At 33.2% G+C, this 19,981-nt stretch overlaps 1 protein-coding gene across 7 annotated transcripts in view; it reads left to right on the top strand.

Annotated features, from left to right (window-relative positions):
- Positions 1-19,981, top strand: part of RYR3 (ryanodine receptor 3) — a 193,711-nt gene that overhangs the window by 118,762 nt on the left and 54,968 nt on the right. For 4 of the 7 annotated variants that reach the window (XM_077784079.2, XM_085580369.1, XM_077784078.2 and 1 more), the window contains exons 49-63: positions 62-152; positions 1,570-1,710; positions 3,416-3,579; positions 4,482-4,560; positions 5,709-5,798; positions 7,195-7,344; positions 8,854-8,916; positions 9,354-9,429; positions 9,596-9,719; positions 13,938-14,053; positions 14,339-14,406; positions 14,969-15,090; positions 17,316-17,365; positions 18,040-18,100; positions 19,140-19,378. In XM_077784079.2, the coding sequence (XP_077640205.2) occupies positions 62-152; positions 1,570-1,710; positions 3,416-3,579; positions 4,482-4,560; positions 5,709-5,798; positions 7,195-7,344; positions 8,854-8,916; positions 9,354-9,429; positions 9,596-9,719; positions 13,938-14,053; positions 14,339-14,406; positions 14,969-15,090; positions 17,316-17,365; positions 18,040-18,100; positions 19,140-19,378 (1,634 nt within the window). Of the gene's footprint in view, positions 1-61; positions 153-1,569; positions 1,711-3,397; positions 3,580-4,481; positions 4,561-5,708; positions 5,799-7,194; positions 7,345-8,853; positions 8,917-9,353; positions 9,430-9,595; positions 9,720-13,937; positions 14,054-14,338; positions 14,407-14,968; positions 15,091-17,315; positions 17,366-18,039; positions 18,101-19,139; positions 19,379-19,981 lie in introns of all 7 variants that reach the window. The other 3 variants (XM_085580366.1, XM_085580365.1, XM_077784077.2) reach the window with 1 other exon arrangement.

Below are 19,981 nucleotides of genomic sequence, written 5' to 3'. Positions count from 1 at the left end.
TTATTTAATTTACACTTAACTTATGAATTTTGCTGATAACATCTATTTTTAAAAAATACAGCCATTTGCGTCCCTCTATGCTACAACAGCTGTTGAGAAGGCTGGTTTTTGATGTGCCTCTGCTCAATGAATACTGTAAAATGCCTCTCAAGGTAAATGCTTTATTTTCTGTACAGACATCCAGCATAAAACTTCAAAAGAAATTGTTGTTGTCTTGTTTTTAAAATCAGAATGGGAAGGGTAAAGCAATGTAAAATTACTTCTGAATGGAAAATAATGTTATTGTTTTGTAGTCTTTCAAATTAAACGTACTGTTTGAAAAATTTTTGAAATTGTGCCTAATGCAAAGAGTAAGGGGGATTATACTTTGTATAGTGAACTGTTGACATTTCCATTGCTTCAGCAAAAGAGTATTTGAATGTATCAATTTAACTGTCAGTGTTATATTGAGATTTCTTCTTCTGCTATATGAACTAAAATAACTCTTGGTGGGATGTATGGGCCAGGAATGACTTCTGAATGAAATCTAAGAGACAGGATGCAGGGAAGAAAATTCAACTTTTATTTTTGAATAATCTGTAACTGAAGTTTCATCTCGTTTTATCTAGTTTTCCTTTTTCTTTTAATTTTTTTTTTTTTGTTCTGTAAATACAGAATTACAATTCTTGGATTTTAAATAAATCTTATAACTATTCTGTCAGGTTTGATTCACTTCTTTGTTGGTATAAAACAGCCTGATCTTAGGTCTGTGTCTTTTTCTGAAAGAATTGAAATTTTATCCTATTTTATAGCAGAACTTCCATATTACAAACATACTCTGGAACATCATTAATTTTTGATTAAAAGTGTGGTGTAGAGGGAGTGTTTGGTCTGTTTTTTAATTATTGTTTTTCTTCCTTACACAGAACTGAAAAAAATCCCTAAAATGTCAAGATTCTACTCTGATACTAAAAATTTTTTTAAATTTCCATGGGATAAGAATTTTTAGTTCTACAGAAGAAACTGTTAGAATTTTGAAGTTATGTGGAAAGTGCATCAATAATCTTATATACTAGGCTCTTTAACTGTACAGATTTCTTGTATCATAGTTTTTTCTGTCAGTTTTTCCAGAGCTGAGCAATAACAGCCAAGAGTGTGTACTGCAGGTGTCTTTTGCAGTGTTTTGAGTAACACTAAAGCAACTGCAACTGACAGGAGTTAAATCAATTTGAATTTGTAAAACTTTTCATGAGAACATATCATGTCCTGCCTTATACCCATTTCATTGTCTCTGTTTTTGTCCTGTGAGCTAGTCTGTACTCAGATGTTGACAATTCTGAAAGTTTGCTACTCCCAGTAGCCATTGAGAATCCCACAGCAGGAGCTGGAGATAATACAGGCTTTATACTTTCACAATATGGGCTCTGCTGCTCTTCCAAAAAGAAAAAGAAGGAAAAAACATTATTCTGAGCCACTGGAAATCAAGAGACAGACACAAATAAAACTACTCCTGTAACTGTTTAACATAACAGTTTTTTATTTTGTTAAATAGCAATGTTTCACAAGCATTTTTATTTCTTGAAAACCTAGCTTCTGACAAATCACTATGAGCAGTGCTGGAAATATTACTGTCTGCCTTCAGGAATGGGAAGCTATGGAATTGCAGCAGAAGAGGAGCTACATTTAACTGAGAAACTTTTCTGGGGAATATTTGATTCCTTGTCTCATAAGGTAACGGCTGCAATTCACATTGCATTATGGGCTGGGTATAAAAGCATTACAGTGATAATTTGCTGTGCCAAGATGAGAAAATTCCTGTTTTAATGCTTGTTTCATCTAATATGGGAGATACAGCAATGAGTGCTTTTAATGAAGTGAAAAATTGAACACTGAATCTTGAAAGATTGTCTCCAAGCTAATGAAATTTCAAATCTTTGCTTGATATACTTGTAAGCTTTACACTACTAATGAGAAGATATGTATGTGTGTGCATATATATATATATATATATATATATATATATATATATATATATAAGTATACACACACATATGCACATGTAGTGTTTAGTTCTCAGGGCACTAACATGTCAGCGTTTTATGCTCTCCTATCTTGGCTCTACTAAACATTTTAAATTAATTATTACTGACATGAAATTCATTTATATATATATATATATGCACCTACTTATCAAATTGTCAGTATATGCAGAATAAATTTACATTGCCTGTCTTCAAATATATTTATATTTCTTTAGTTTTCCAGCTATTGCCCAGCTGAAGAGATATGATGCAATATACTATGAAATAAATACTTTTCCATTTTTCTGTTGCAAAATGTGATATTGGGACTTTTTAACTTAGTTTTTCTCTCAGTAAGAAAAAGTTGCATTTCTGATACAAGAAATTTCTTCATGAATAAACACTTTTTGTGCTTGCTTGGGGTCAAAATTCAGCCCAATCAAATATCAGTTTTTGCTTTAGAACAATAAAAAACATATTCATTGGGTCTCACTGATTTTATGTTCTCTTTCTAAGCTACAGATTTAGATGATTTCTCCTCTAGGCATTCTGATTTATAATATGAAAATAAAAACAGTCTCTGCATTATTCTGAAGTGGCTTTTTAAGCTTTATTTGTATTTGATTTTTAGCAACATTTTCCCCTCTCTTCGTACTTTCACAAGTGCAAACAGTGTCATGAGTAACTGATACAATCAAATGTTTCCAATTAGTGCATCTTAGATTTTAACAGATGAATTAACATTATATGTTTCTGACAATACTGGTGTCTCTCTATAACAACATTTTTATTTTTCTGTAAATGGTTGTTAGCCCAATGGTGGTTAGTGGAAGAAGAGTTGTGTAAATCTGATCTGACAACCTACAGTATTCTCCACCATTCTTTTTTGTTCTAAACTATTTGCAGGTTTGATGTTATTAAAAATAATGAAATTACTTTGCTACTGTTAATCACTATTTCCTTTAATGAGCATATTTTAAAATGAAACAGTACAGGGTGAAAGAGAAGCAAAATGACTATGTCTTCTGCTAATTCTGCAGGAATTAATAACTTTAGAACTAAGGCAGGGTTTTACAGATGATCATATTCTGTACCTAGGCAAACAAGCCTTGATCCTCTCTGTACAGGCCTTCATGTCCAAAGCAAACTCGAGTTGACCTCATATTGCATACACATAAAAAGTTTCAGCACATTCTTATGTCAATCTGAGTAGTGTTAAGAATATATCAGGTTGATACAATGCAAAATAGATGTCATGCAACAATAATTTTGCTCCATGTTTGAATTTTAAATGTGACTTACTGTTTGTTTGCATCTTCTAATATTTGTACATGGCTATATGGCTGCTTGGATTTCACTAACATTTTGCATGTTTTTCTATTGGGTTTTCCAACCAGTTCCTATCTCTCCTGCAGAAGTATGACCCAGAGCTCTTTCGAATGGCTTTGCCTTGTCTAAGTGCTATAGCTGGTGCCTTGCCCCCTGATTATTTAGATACACGAATTATGTCAACTTTGGAAAAGCAGACTTCAGTGGATCCAGAAGGAAATTTTGATCCCAAACCTGTCAGCACATCAAAGTGAGTAATGTAATTCATAGTGGTTTCCTTCCCTTAAATTTTTTTATGCTATTCCTTATTAACATTTTTTTTATCTTCTGTAGGGAGAACCGGCTGGTGACTGACACGTTAGTGGTATTAGAACTTTCAGAAATAACAGAGGGATTTTTACTTCCTTCTGCCAAATACTTCACTGAAACCTGTCATGTTTACCAGACATAAACCATATCTCTCTCAACCCTGAACAGATGTTAAATATTTCCATCTTATGTCTACAGAGAAAATAGTAAATTATATATTTATTATGTACCTTATTGCCTGATAGTTCAAATGTTTGGGATAGATAAATTAGAAATTATCATTATTTTACTTATGACAATTGGTCCATCATAAAAATCTGGTGATTCAATTGGTCTGTAGTCCAATTTTTATAAAATCTTTATGTCACAAAATAAGCAGATCATGCAGGATGATTAAATAGAGATTTGGCTTTTCCTAGTAATTTTTTGCTTTTAAAATACAGACTTTATATTCAGGAACTGAGGATCAATAGCTCAGTCTTGCTATTAAATTCTTATCCTTCCATCATTATGCATTGTGAAACATCCATGTTAATATTATTCTTTATTAAGAATTAGCAAAAATTTACCTGTAGATTATGGTGAAGCAGGTTTTTGTTTCTTTGCATTTCAGGTGCTAAAAAGTGTGACTGTTATGTATTTAAAGGTTCTCTGCAAATGCCATTATAGCTATGCCTTTTTTGTGGCATTTCTTTTAAAGAGTAGGGAATTGCCATGCCAAATGCTCTGCCTTCATTTGAAGGTGGAGCATTTTTGATTAGTCCTATATTTTGCTGACAATTTCTTCATAAATCAGACTGCAGTAACTTATGACTGAATGACCATAGCCCTCTTTGCTTACAGCCTTGTACTTCCTGAGAAGTTGGAGTATATTGTAAGCAAGTATGCTGAACATTCCCACGATAAATGGGCCTTTGAAAAGGTAGGAGTTATTTTAAGACTGGCAACTATCCAGGACTAGTAAATAATTCCTAGGGTGAATATTGAAATTAAAACTAGACAGTTTAACTGATAACCCCTTGTTCAGAGTCTACATATCTGTTTTGGGAAGAAACCTCTTGCTTAGGATAATGCATTGTAATTAGTTACTTTTTCAAAGAATTTATTAGAGACTTGAGGGGACTGAAAAAGGGGAGTTTGGTTTGGATTTGGCGGTTTGTTTGGGGGTTTGGTGGGTTTTTGTTGTTCTTTGGGGTTTTTTAAAAAAGTTTTAGGTAAGAATAGATAGGTAAGATGCTCTTTTGGCATCACTTTGCCTGGTAATTGTGCTTTTTGTCTGGGAGATTCAGTTTTACTGCAGCAGCTCTATGATCTAAGAAAGTACAGTCTAATGTAATTTTTTATTTCAGATAAGTTTTAGTTGTAGATTTTCTTTCTTAGCTTTAGGAAGCCTGTTATGAATTGAATTTCTCTATAATTTTTCAAATGCTCTGTCACTATGTCATGTTTCTGTTTCATTATTTCTACAAAGCTACAAGAAAAGACAACGAATTCTTTGATAATTTATATAACAATTATTAACAAATGAATAGCAATTTTATGAAAGAGTTCTATAAAATAATTCTCTTGGGAGGGCCTATATATGCAAATTTATGTAAGAAGGTGCGCATACATATGTGTATGTAAATATACACAGAAAAATTTCAAAGCATAAATTTCAGTTACTCCTCTGTAAGGTAAAGGATTCATTAGTTACGTTCTCCAGTTCTTGATCTGTTAATGTTACGTATTCTTCTCAGTGTTTCTGACTTTAGGCTCTCAGAGTGGGACAGTGTATTTATTGTATTTTGGGACAGTCACTTTTGTCTCAATGCATGAGAAAGGGGCCGGTGTGAGTTAGGCTCAGGACTGGTATCACGGCACGCGCTGCTCACAGGGGCGTCCCTTCTGTCCCAGGCGTGTTTTGTGTCCACAGATGGATGCACGCTCCTCTCCTGTGGCACTGAGCAGCTCTTGGGGTGGGTTAGCAGTTTGATGTGACAAAGGAAGCTGGCTAATTTGCTCTCACTCATCAATGTTGATCTCATCTTATTTCACTGGGGTTTGTGGTTGTATTTTTTTATTTTTCAGACTAATAGTGGATGGAAATATGGAGTTTCACTGGATGAAAACATGAAGACTCACCCATTAATAAGGCCTTTCAAAACTTTAGCTGAAAAGGTAATAGAGGAAATTTCACCTGCATCAATATGAAGTAGATTGATTTGTGTGCCTTTAAAAATCAGTTTCAAATGTATTCTGTTAAATGTCAGGCAGACGAACCAACAAGAATTCTTACAGTTAATAGGTACAACTTTATGTCGGAGTGATTTTCAGTTAATCTTACATTGAGTCTTGTATAATTTACTTCCATTAGGCATAATGTTAAGTGTTTCTTCATAGGCCTGGGCAAATTTGAATTCAGTAGCACAGTTTTTTCAGGCTTCCATGGATGCCGAATGACTGGAAGAAACTCCTAGATGTTAATGAAAGTGTAATTTAACCTACACTAAGGCAATTTTGTCTTCCAGAAAAATAGTAGAAAAATGCAAAAAGTGTGTAGGAGATGATTCAGTTGAAAATGCAGAAAAACATTTAAAGTATTTTGAATTTCTTGACTAGGTACAAATGTCTTCTAGTTGTCAGAACAGTGAAGGGAATTTTAATTCTGTTACTTATTTTTGTAATGATTCACTGGGAGGCACAAGTCAATTACATATGTCCCTCTTCACCATGTATTTCTTGTTCAGAAAATAGACATGACAAGAATCAAGAGGGATTAAAGAGGTTGAGTTTCCTAATGTTTGTAAATCGCTTTGGAATTTTTGGAGAGGAGCTAAAGCATTGTTGGTTGTTATTTAAGCAGTTTAAAAAGAACTTTCTAAATTGTCTGAAATTAAAACTTTTCAACATAAAAATCAGGATTATACCTAAAAGCTGTAATTTGGAGCAACTAGTTTATGATACAACCTGAAGTACTGTTATTTCATTGATTTGAAAAGTCTTATTATAGAATACTCAGAAGTTTGCCACAGATTTTCAGACTTTTTCTAACACTTTTATTTTTCAAAGGAGTGCTGGAATATGGGCTGTTGTCTATTTTAATTGGTATCTGTGTTTTTATGAAGAGGTGTATAGTTCAGTAACCTTCTGTATCTGTGAGTGGATATAAATATAGGAAGACTAAAAAAAGATCTTGAGTGTTTGATGCATTTGAAGATATATACTTGTTTAACTAATTTTTAGCACTCAGAGTACCATAATTTCTTTTATTATTTTGTGCTGGTAGAATTAATGAAGAAGTTTTGAGGTCCAATCTACATTATTACTCTGGGGCTCATTGCAGTGCTGTTAGTTTCTAACACTTATCCCAGCAATAAATGCCACTAAAACTATTTTATTTTTTTAATTGTAGGTATTTCAAATTTCTTCTCTTATGTAAAAAGAACTGTATTTTGTGTTCTAAAATACAAATTTTCTATAATTTTGTGGTATGTGGCACTTAGAGAAGGACGGAATATTTTTGTTGTGCTTTTGCTACTTACTAAATACAGAAAAAAATTTACATTCTTCAAAGGAAAAGGAAATTTATCGTTGGCCTGCCAGAGAATCATTGAAAACCATGCTGGCCTTGGGATGGAGCCTAGAAAGGACCAAGGAGGGAGGAGAAGCAATAATACATCAGCGTGAAAATGAAAAGCTTCGTAGCATATCTCAGTCTAGTCAGGTAAGGTAGAAGACCTTGATTTTAAAAAACAAAAGGTCTGTTAATTTACTAATAAATTATAGACAATTATTTCCATTTTATATTCCTTCAGTGAAAAGAAACTTTTAATGGTGGAGTTCTAAGATTGGAAGTCATGTCACTATAATAAACACTGTGCTACACTAAAGAGGGGATTCCCAAAAGCTTTTAAGACAATGAGGATATAAGAGACCATAGATATTAATTATTTTAGAAGAACTGAAAACCTTTTTAATACAGTCATTCAAATAAAACTGACAAAGCATTTAAAGTCTTTTATTTAAAAATATATACAGCATTTTCTTTTGTTTCGTCAAACAGAAGAGCCTAACATGAGCTTTTGTCAAGATTATGACTGACAAATTAGATTGCATATTTGATACAGTTTTGTTTTTTTTTTAATCTACAGGCAAAATTTTCAGGTGATGATAGATTATTTTTTCCATTTGTAGATTTTTGTCATCACATGTTGAGGCTGCTGGTCTATATGTCATGGAGGGGGAAAGTTGTTTAAAATAATGGCAGGTGTTGGGGAATTGTTATTGTACCCTTCAAGGTGAATTACACACATTTGTACATAAATATAGTGAGTGTTAAGAAGCAGTGCATTGGGCACAAGTCCTGGAAGGAGTGTGCAAAGCTGTGTCATAAGCTAATTCCTTATGTACAGTTGCACCAGCACTGATCCTGTGAGTATCAGCACCTGGCACCTTAAGCTGTGTTGGGCTCCTTCTCCACACCACTATTTGCTTACCAAAAGGGGCCCCTGAGCACTCAGTATTTCTTATCTCTTCAGCAAACCTCACTCCCTTACAGGAAATTCTGCTGTCTCTGGAATCTTTGCTTCCAGCCAGCTGAACTTGTTCTGCAGCTGGGCCTTCTTGGCCAAGAAGATGCCTTATAAAGACATGACAGAGTAGAGGTTTTCAGCACATAATTAACTTGAGTACACGTTTGAAATCACTGATTTATATGTAACCATTCACATTTACATGCACCTCAAACAGGATTTTGAACTGGAGCTTTCACTTTAACCAGTTGAAGATTGTGTTCATAGATTACACTCCTGCTTTTTCTTAGTCTTTAAATTCCTCAAGAAAATAATTTATCTTTCTGTTGTGTTTTCACATCCTTAGTACAGGGCTCATTCAGACTGTTCCCACATGGTTCTGTCATGTTTTGAAGGCACATCTTGTATGTCTCAGGATTGGTTTCCTCCTAGGCTAAAAGTTTAGTTCTTTGCAGCTTGCCACCTATTGTGAATAGAGAGATCTAATCTGCAGCAACCTGCATGCTTCCACACTAGCAATCCTATTCTCTTAATCATCCAGTGCCTTCAGTACATTGCAAAATAGGTGAACAGTTCCTACGAGTATAAAATTGGGAATGGTGCTACTCTAATCAAGTCAATAACAGTGATGTTGTAGTTGAATATTTGGTTCTTTTATCTGAAATGATTTTATCTGAGAATAACTTTCTTTTCCCCTGCAGGGAAATGGGTATAGCCCAACACCACTTGATCTCTCTAATGTAGCACTTTCTAGGGAGCTTCAGGTTTGTATTTGTGTTTTGCATATATTATGCTGAAAGGAATGGATGTACTTGATTTCATTATTATTTAATGAGTTGGATTTTGTTAGGTTAGGTTTAATAAGTGTATTTGTGACTGTAGTTATGATAAGGTGTTGTAGACAGGGTGCATGCTATTTTCATAGTGAAAGATGAAATTTCCACTGTTCATGCCATTGGTGCTTCCTGAGTTCCCAGAAAAAAATTAAGCATGAAGCTAGGGAAGGGGCTGTCAATAGCATATTCTATTATGTGTATTCTGTGCTTGTGCTGACTCAAAGAACAGCTGAATATAAAAATTCCACTTAGCTATGTTTCTTTATCACAAGAGTGTAGACTTAAGACTGTGAAATTATGTAGCATTACAGAATTTTTGATCATCACCTAATCTGACATATTGTTTTTTTCTAATGCTAATGTAGGGAATGGTTGAGGTAATGGCAGAAAACTACCATAATATATGGGCCAAAAAGAAGAAAATGGAGTTGGAAAGCAAAGGTAAGCCACAATCCTGCAAATCACACCAAAAAAGACAAGAATGTGGGAGAAAAAACAATCTGAAAGATGTCAGTGTAAGACAATCAAAAATGAATAGTTCCTTTTGTACATGAAGCAGAATAAATTCTAGAGTAGAAAAACTTACAGTTCTTTCAACTTACTAAAGGTGGAGGTAGTCATCCTTTACTGGTACCTTATGACACATTGACAGCCAAGGAGAAATCACGGGACCGTGAAAAGGCACAAGAGCTGTTTAAATTCCTTCAAGTCAATGGTATAATCATATCTCGGTAAGTTGCACATTTTTTCAGATGCTTGCTTGCATTCAGTGCCCAAACCAGCATGTTAATCTTATCTCACTGCAGGCTGGCAGTTACTAACATAATTACTCTTCAGCATGTCTTCTATGAATCAGAGTTATTTTCATGTTCACAAGGTCTCTTCTAAAACAGCATGTTCAGGCAGCATTTTTAATAAGTATGTGATGAGTGTATGTGTATAGTAAATACAAAATGCACATAGGGTAATTAAACAAGAGGATAATTTAAAATGTCTAAATTAGCAGCCAGCCGCGTCAATAAGGATCATGAGAAAATGAATCTGAGGTCCGATACTGAAACATATCTATGTAAAACTGGTTTTAATCCAGTTTTTGAAAAATATTGCTTCGAGTTCTGTAAAGTAATAAGACAAAGTGGTTTTACTTTGTGAGCACTAACGTCTACTCTAGCAAAAGCATAGACATCCTTAGTTTTACTGTAACTTGAATTGCTGTCTTAAAGTAAGCTGAGCTGTGAGGACCTCTTACTCTAGTATGTGGCTTTATATGATGGAATTGTGAATTACTGTATTATAACTCTCCTCTTTTATTGGATGTGAAACATCTGAATACATAGGAAATCTCAATTTTCTGGCATTCAGCATTTTTGTGAACTAAATTATATCCATTAATAAATTTTGCTGTACATGCATAGAGTCAGATCTTTCCTGTTTTCATTTACTTCTACTTTTCAAGTATTCGGCTCTATTGAAATTATACAGAGAAATTTATCAAAATCCATTTTTAAGATCTTCAAAATTTAACTTTATTCACTTTAACAGTATTTCTAAGAGATGAGGAAACAGTTCTAAGTAAATTTCTGTATTACTACAGAGAAAAGTTCCCTCCTGCCACATATGTAGGCTCTCAGCCTGAACCCAAAATGTAGGTATGATACCAAATATTTTTATAACCTCCATGGTTGCTTCAGAGCCATTGAATATGAAAAGCTGGTCTACTTACTGCAAATGAATGATCTTCTGAAACACCAATGTAAATGCTCACATTTCCAGCTGCATATGTTTGGGTCAGGAAATCAAATTTTTCAGTGTTATATCAAGGGACAAATCAACTTGAAAAAGCATGTTCAAACTCTTCCTTGATAAAGGCAAAGATTTTGCAGTGATTGTCTGTATCAGTATGAATCAAGATTATCATCTTTTCAGTGTTTTCTTCAGATGAATATATGCATATATATATAATCTTTTGAAGTACTCATTGCAATGATCACATTTCAAGATGTCATTCTTGAAAATATAGGACTAATCATTAAAACATACGAATTGCTTATAATTGGAAATGTATAGGCGGATCAGCATGTGTACTTCACATAAACCATCTGCTACTGTTTTTGGGTTTTTTTGCTGTTTGCTGAGAACATTTTTGAAACACTTTGTGTGTTTATGACTTGCAGATAAATCTCTTAGGCTTTACTCAAGTATGTATTAGAAACAACATAGTATTTTGGTACATATCTTTAAATTTCTGCAAGGTATTTGGATGTTGTTTTTTATACTTCACAGACCTATCAACATCTTTCAATAGGAAAATATATGTAATTTCGTAGGAACCAGGACTTCTTATAAACTCAAAAAGAAAATATTTACATTGACCTCACTGAAAATACAGATAAGTACTTAGTCTCCTCTGTGAAAATGAGGCAGCAGAAGATGTCTCTCAAGCATACATAGCTGTTAATTCATACTAAATAATTTGATTGCACTATTAATCGTGATAAATTAATAGAGAGTCGTCAAAGTAAGCAAACTAGAACTCTTAAAATAGATTTTGGCTTTTTTTTTTTATTTATTTTTTTTCCCCCACAAATTAAACTAAGATGGTAGGTTAGAGTCCTAATAAGTTTGTGTTTAAAATGGGATTGAAATGTCTTCCTTAGTTCTCTGGCTGGGTTCCCCTAGACTATAACCATTTCTTTCCTCTTAACTGTGTTCTGACATGATCAAGAGCATATATTTTATTATTAGATTTTTTTTTTTGTTGCTATTGTTATAATTTCTGCTGCATCAACCTTCTTCCAGAATTACTTTTTTTGCTTGGATTTTTTTCATAGCTGTTTTTAAACTGCTAATCTAATATTCCGTTTTACCTCCCTAATTTACTCCCATACCAGTGGTAAGGACTCTCAGTACAAAGGATCATTTTCTTATACCACAGAAGTGAGTCCAGCAAATTTCCTTTTTTCTTGTTCCTTTCTTGCTTTTCCCACAAACTACCAGTTCCTTCCTTCTTCCCTACTTCTGACGCACTGGTCAGCTCCTCAGTAGTCTCTGCATGTCCTTTGGCCAGGTTATTTTCTCTTAACTGATAAGGGCTGAGTCTTCCTATCTGCTAATGTTTGAAGAGGCTGTACAGAAGCAGATGAAGTAGCCCTTTATGATTAACCAGAGCTTTTTTTAATGTCACTCAGTTACTTCCTCACTTGATAAAGCAGTTAGACATCCCGGGTGTAACCCGCTATCTACCAATAGAAAATCTCAATCAGAGTTTAGTTCTTTTGATATTGGAGGTCTTTTGGCTATGAAGAAGTTGCAAACTAAACAAAAGTATAAGAGAACCTCAAGGAAATGAAGATGAAAGAATTCATGACTTGTTAAACGAAGTACATTTGAAAACAGAATACATTAAAAATGTAAAAAATTAAGTGACTTGAAAAAGTTAACAAAAAAAAAAATCCTGTTCGTGTCCTGTATGCCAAGACAGAAAGCATTGTTTGCAGATTTGTGGAATGAACCCTTAGCAATAAATTGGAAAGTCTGGCTACCCTTCAAAGGAGCTTTGATAGCCTGGAGAAATGGGCTGACAGAAATCTTATGAGGTTGATCAAAGGTAACTACAAAATTCTATACATGGGATGGAGTAATCCCAGAAATATAGGGGAGCCAAGCCTGAGAGGAGATGTACAGAAAAAGCTCTTTGAATTGTTCAAGTTGAACATGAATCAGGGATATTTCTCTGTGATGATGAAAGCTGTGTACTAGGCTTCTCAGCAAGTGTGTTCTGCAGGTTGATGGATCATGAGATTCTCTCAGGAATATATTGTCCCGTTTTTGGTTCTCCAGCACTAAGGAAGACGTTGAGAACAAAGTCACTCAAGTGGGAGGCCACTGAGATGCTCTGTGGATGGATGCCAATGTCATGCCAGGAGAGGCTCTGAGGAGTGGCTGGATTTTTTTCAGTTTTAAAACAGAGAGCTACAATAGGATCTATGTTTGTCTTCAACTATTTCATGCAAGGTTATAGAGAAAATGATGTCAAACACTAACTCCACAAAAGTAATAAGTTGTTACAAGGAAAATGTCATATAAATATATATATAAGAAATATAAGAAAATATTTAATCATTATTTTTTCATGGTGAGGGTGGCCAAATATTATAGAGTCTTCAGGGTCCTTATGAGATTTTGATCTTTGAACCTACTCCTTCCAACCTTAATTTGTGTGTGATCCTAAATTGTAGAATTTCAGTCATGTAGGTTTCATTTGTACTTAAAATCAAATCCAGTATTTTCAATCTAGGCCCAGACAACCACATGTATTTTTATTGCTCTTTAATATTTTGTATGATCAGCCATGATTTATGTTTACGAATTTATCCTAAAGAATAAATAATACATGCCTAGAAATTATTGTATTCTGTTAAAATTTTTCAAATACTTTAATAATATAATTGTCACATTTAGGTTTTCATTTAGTAGCTGTAGGATTTTTGGCTTTGTTCCTTCATAAAATTAAAGGAAAAAATAAAGTTTAACAGTGATTAAGCAAATGAAGGGTATACTTAGGGTGACTTTGGAAAGATGCAACTGCTGACTTCCGAAACACTTAGAATACAAATGTGCAAGCAGTGGAAATTGAGTGACCAATGCATTACTTTATTAGGTTCAGATGCATGATGGCTTTGTTTGTGCAATAAGGTAGCACTCTAAAGTTCTTATGCTAAAATACATGTATTTTGGATTCTTTAATCATAAACTATTATACCTCTTACTAAAGTCAGTTATTTTTTCTCTATTTCTTCCTAGATAGTTGATAATTAACATGCTCATTATCTTCTTCTTATGAAAATTTACCATAATAAAAAAATAAGGCATGAAATGCTTCATAGTACTGTCATCATTTGTACTACTGCCATCATCAATGCTACTTCTCTTAATAATTTTCAAAACAGGGGCCTGAATGACATGGAGTTGGATGCTTCATCCATGGAAAAGAGATTTGCCTTTAAGTTTCTGAAGAAAATTTTAAAATATGTTGATTCTGCTCAAGAGTTTATTGCACATTTGGGTAAGTTGCAGATTTTATTTTTTAAATAGTTAGAATTGTTGAAATTTGATTATTTGATTGATGGACTTACATTTTAAGTGATCACTATTTTTATTGCATGTTAGGAAATTAAATAATGTCTTTTAATTTTCAGATTAAATTATTGAACATTTGGAACTAGCTAAACAGTTTGTGCTGTTTTATTTTTGAGTAAAACTGATTTTTCAAGTCTATCTGAAAAATATATTGTGTTACTTATGATGAGACAGCTTCTTATTTGTGTCTACCTTGATTGTATTCTTGCAGAAGCCATTGTAACCAGTGGAAAAACTGAAAAATCTCCACATGACCAAGAAATAAAATTCTTTGCTAAAGTGAGTGATTATTTCATGTTCATATATGTTCCGCTATAGAGAATATGTAAATTTTTGATGTTAGACTGCTTTTCACATAATAGAAATATATCTTTTCCATTTATTTATGATAACTAATCAAACTATTATCAAATATTTTTGACATGTCTTCAGAAATATCTCAGTAAATTTGCTGGATTCAAAATACTTCAATATATCTCTTTCTGTATGAGAAGGAACATAAAATTTAAAAGGCAGATTATTTATTACATTATATTAAATACTCTTCTAGAATATATAAATTTAATCTAATTATTTTACCACAAGATATCACTGAAGTGCATATCGTCTAATTAGAGAAAGAAATACTCCTCTGCAGTATTAGATCCAAAACAGATATCTCTATGGAAGTCTGTTTATTATTTATGTAATTTTGAATAAAATGTTAAGACTTCTGTTTGTAATTTACATGAGCTTGTGTTTGAAATTACAGAACTAAAATTATTTTTATGAACTTTGACCAAGCAGAGACAATTTACCATTGTGCTCTGAAAAAAATACATTTTGTGTCTATATTTCTTAGGTTCTTTTACCATTAGTTGATCAATACTTTACAAATCACTGCCTCTACTTCCTGTCTTCTCCATCAAAAACCCTCAGTAGCAGTGGATATGCATCAAATAAGGAAAAGGAAATGGTAGCAAGGTAAGTACAAAAAAAAAGTTATTAATTGTAGATAACTAAAGGTCTCTTCTTAGGTTGTAGAGAAAGACAGATAGTTCAGAAGCTTATTTTCCTCACCTGGCAAGTGAATATTTTATTCTACATGAGAGTGGCAGTGAGTGAATATAATTCCTCATCTTTGTATTCTTTATGTTATATATTTAAATTATTTATATTTATATACACATAATTAAATAGTTAATTATATATAATAACTTTATTTTACAATATGTAATTGTAGATTATAGCATCAAAATACTAGTAAACTATTCTGTGAGCAATGGAATTACTTAGTTTCTTATGGGGTTCTGTTTCATTGTGGGTAGCAGTTTCTGGTTAAAGCTCTTTCTGTGGTTGGTTCATTTAAATGGTCTCACACTTATTTAAATTTTCAGCTACCAAAAAAATGTTAAAAATACCACAAGGTAACATTTTAGGGGGAAATATGGATTCTATACAAAATTACTTCTGCCCCTGCACAAGTATTACTGGAATTTAATAGTTTTTGCATGTTTTTACGGTTAGGATGGAATGAGCCAGTTGACACAAAGTTATTCTAGAACATTCTGTTAAAAATAAATGCCTTTTAATTTAGAATGTGCTGCCTATATGAAAATAGGAATTCTCTTTCTTGTGATTAAAATGTGAAAATAATATTAAATAACATTTACTTGTTTTAAAATTATGTTTTCATTATTGTTTTAATAATTTGCCAGGTTTTTTTCCATCTCCTTGAGGTGTGCTGCCACTTACTTTCTTTTGGAAATTTTGTATCGTAGGATTTCAAACTGTTTTGCTCTCATGCTTTTTTAGTTTAGTTGTCAGTTTCTCAGATTTCTTTGACTTTCCTTCACTGCATTGACCAGTTAATTGTTTTTTCCAGTGGAAAGTAGATGTAAAATTTGAAAGTAAAGGTCATGTGTTACTGCATATGATCAGGCCTAGGACTCAGCTTCCTCTCCAGTTTATCTCTCAATAAATTTTTGCATTTCTTTAAATTATTGTTTCCCTCTATTTCCATCTTCTTTGTGAGTGGAAGTCCTTATAGAGCAGTTGTGTGTAAGAGTGGTTAAGTGCCCAAGATTCTGCTTTACTCAGCTCTCAGATATTTACAAACCTGCAAGGTAGTTCTCCAGGAGCTGGGAAAGGCAGCTCAGGCCCAGGAGGATGGAAGTGTCTCTTAATTTCATTTCAATTTCATGCTTCCTCTCTGAGTACTCCTGTTACTTCTCTAAAGTCAATCAGGTCTTAAAGAAGGTAGAAGGATGCACTCTAGAGCTACAAAAATGGCTTTACAAAGACACATGAAGAAGTTAGGTGTCTAGTACATGTACCTGCTAGTATAATTGCTGAAATACCTTGTAATTCTTTGTGCATCCTTCACTGAAACAAGTGACTATCTGCCAATTTCATCTTATAGGAGGTGTAGTATCTCCTTACCATTGTGAAGATAACAATAAAAATCTGTGGTTAGTATGAGACCATACCAAGTCTTAAGGTATATGCTTCATTTTGTTATGCCCTAATTCCATTGGTAAAGTATGGTCCAAATGATATGCAAGTCTGGGCATAAATGTCTTTGTTAAAGTAACCCCTTTAATCTTTAGGGTGTTGGTGCTGTATTCTCTTAATTATCTTACCATTTTGACAGGTAGGTTGGATATGCAAGTATCTGATATACTTGCCAGAAGCTCTTCTAGTGTGTATATATTTAGGATTCATATTATCATCATCAGAGTGTAAACACAGATTGATTGATTGATTGATTTACAAAGGACATCCTTGCAACTTATTTTAAATAATATGAAGATTTCTAACAATCATTTCCTGCACAATGCCAAGTAAAATACTAAAATATTTCTCATTATTTCTTGTCCTTACAAATTTTTTTTTTGTTCTGAAATAATAGCCATTAAGAATGACTCAGCCAAATAGTATGCAATTGTTGAAAACCACTGTCAAAAGAAAGTTTTAGATTTCAAGAGACCTCTGAAGTGGTGAAGTATAGAAAATTAAAGATCTCAGGAGCTTCAAAATGTTACTCTGCTTAAAGCAGTTAAACGTTATCATCATGTATCACTCAAAGTACACTTTTCAGGAGCTATGGTGTGTTTTCTTTTTCATATTCCTACTATTCTTTACCTTCTATTTTAAATAAATCTTTCATCTTTGTCTTGTTTTGCTCTCTCTGTTCTTCTCTACTTTAGCCTGTTCTGCAAACTAGCTGCTCTTGTTAGACATAGGATTTCACTTTTTGGTAAGTAGTTAAGAAAGAGCTTGATAAAAAATTAAAGAATACATAATCATTGTTTCTCTCTTATCTGAAAATTTTCACAACTCTACCCAAAATTCAATTAAATGCTTCATAACCTTCTAGTGAAATTAGTGAGGGTTCTGAAGCTAACAATAAAAAACATAAAGTGTTGAAGCAGGAAGAAATAGCACATTGTCTTATCTCAGGCTTCATGAAAAAAAAAAAAATCGGTGCTTTGTAGTTACTTTTAACTTTTCAAAAGTAATCTTACACTGATTCTTTTGATTTCTGTTATCCAACTGTTGAATTCAATAGACTAATTTCTCAATAGATAAAAGGGTATTTTATGAAAAATAATACACCTCCTACAGAGATATTGGTTAAAAAAAAATTAAATATAAGTGCTACAAGATACAGAGTCCAGAATGTTGCAAAGGTAGTGGTGAAAATGTGCCCTAAGTAGGCATTAGTTATTCTGTTTATTTCTTATATGGGAATTGACTTGAAAAAATTAATATTTCTAGAACCAGACTTAAGACCATCTTCAGTGACCTAAGGTGGGAGACTTGGGTAATACCTTGTTTAAACTGTGCATCTCCAGTAAGGACATTTTGGATCATTACAGGATGCAATGTTTCCTGTGCTGTTGTGCTCTCATAGTATCTCTTTCTCACCAGGAAGTGATTCTGCTACAATGGTGAACTGCCTGCACATCTTAGCTCAGTCTCTCGACACACGGTAAGTTTGCAACTTTTGTACCAGCTGCAATCTACTAAGGTTTCACAGAGCTTTTCAGAAACAATTGGATTGCTTCTGTATTTTTGTAATCTTTATTTGTAATCAATGATCTTAAGAGCATCAGCAATTCAGATATTGCCCTCCATGGTAGCAAATTTTGTCTGAAGTGTTTCACATACATTTTTCTGCTCAATGTCTGTCATTCAAACAATGAAAACACTTGTGAATCTTTCCACATTCATTTGAAGACTTTATGGGGAGGTGTAAATGGCATGACCATTGGACCTGAAAGTAGTGATACCTGCAGATATTAAGAAAGTTTAGTGCATAGTGTAAAATTTGTCATTAGAAGTATGCAGAGTATATTCATAGATGAACATAATTATATTTGCTATCTTCTACTGCTTATCATTGAGGTGATTGTGTAGATTAAAACAGAGGCAAGACCAATTTTCGAATTTGAGCTGTTTTTTGGCCTGGTAAAGTCACACAGCAACCTGATAATGAACTTACTGTGAACTTCTTGTGAACAGCACTGGCATCTTCATTAAGGTGTCAGAGAAACATGCAAAATGTCAAGGAACAGGACTGTGATTCTGGTATTGCAGTTGCATTTTCTAGATTTAGGGGCTTTGAAGTAGCCTGACTTACACATCTAGTTACTGTGGCTCCCATAAAACTATATGGATTAAGAGTCTGGTGTTTTTGAGCATACTTCATAGAGAAGCTTTTGCATGACTTTTGACATTTACTGAGAAGGCATTCTCTTATTCAAATGCAGACCACAAAAACTTGGAAAGCCAAGACCATGGAATCAAGGTCTTTGTTTTTATTATTTTGTATTAAATACTGAAAGAAAATTGTTGCCCATGCTGCTATTCAGATGTAAGTGCCCTTTTCTGTTCATAATGTGAAATTCCTTGATATGTGTGGGTATCTTCAACAACGGACAGAATGTGACTGACATGTACATGGATCTCTATACAACTAAAATATCAAGGCAAATTTGATATTTTTTCTGTCTTTTTTTTTTTTTCAGAACTGTTATGAAATCAGGATCTGAGCTTGTTAAAGCAGGATTGCGTGCCTTTTTTGAAAATGCAGCTGAAGACTTGGAAAAAACTTCCGAAAATCTTAAACTGGGAAAATTTACTCATTCGCGAACACAAATCAAGGGTGTTTCACAGAATATCAATTATACTACAGTAGCATTATTACCAATTTTAACATCAATTTTTGAACATATTTCACAATATCACTTTGGAGTAGATTTACTTTGTAAGTATTTAATTTTAATTTTTAATTTCATTGTGTGATAATGCTAGAAATGATTTTTAGAAATGACTGCATGGATTCAGAGGACAAAATTCTGTTTTCAGTAACATGTACATTTCCAGAATTAATTCTGAAATTAGCAACATAGTACCTTATTTCTAGTACATGTTCAAAAATAATACTCAATAATCTTGATTATGTACAATATTTCTTCAAACATTGAGAGGGAAATTAAAATATCCCTTTAAGTACTCTCTTAACAAATGTATGTGTGAGACTAGTTTTCTATACAAAATTAGTGTTTCATTATATTAAAGGAGACAACTCACTGTAAGTTCCCTGTGGATTTTCCCTTACATGGGAAAACCACTGTAGGTCTTTGAATTCAAATTTTCCCTGGTTTTAGCATCAGTTAGTCTAAAAATACTGAAATGACTCCTTGAGATTCAGCAATATGCTGAATGATTTTATTGCATTCTAATGCTTCTAATGTCTGTAATTATGTTCCAAAATTTTGTATATATTTAGGTCATAATTAAAAGATGGATAACCATGAAAATAATTTCTTTAAAAATGTGGTGAAGCTTTAGATTATGTACTTAAGGG

Source organism: Lonchura striata, chromosome 5 (genome assembly GCF_050655825.1).
Source record: "Lonchura striata isolate lonStrDom1 chromosome 5, ASM5065582v1, whole genome shotgun sequence".
Classification (NCBI taxonomy): Eukaryota; Metazoa; Chordata; class Aves; order Passeriformes; family Estrildidae; genus Lonchura; species Lonchura striata.
Note: the sequence above shows the minus strand (reverse complement) of the source record. Positions and strands in the feature narration are given on the sequence as shown.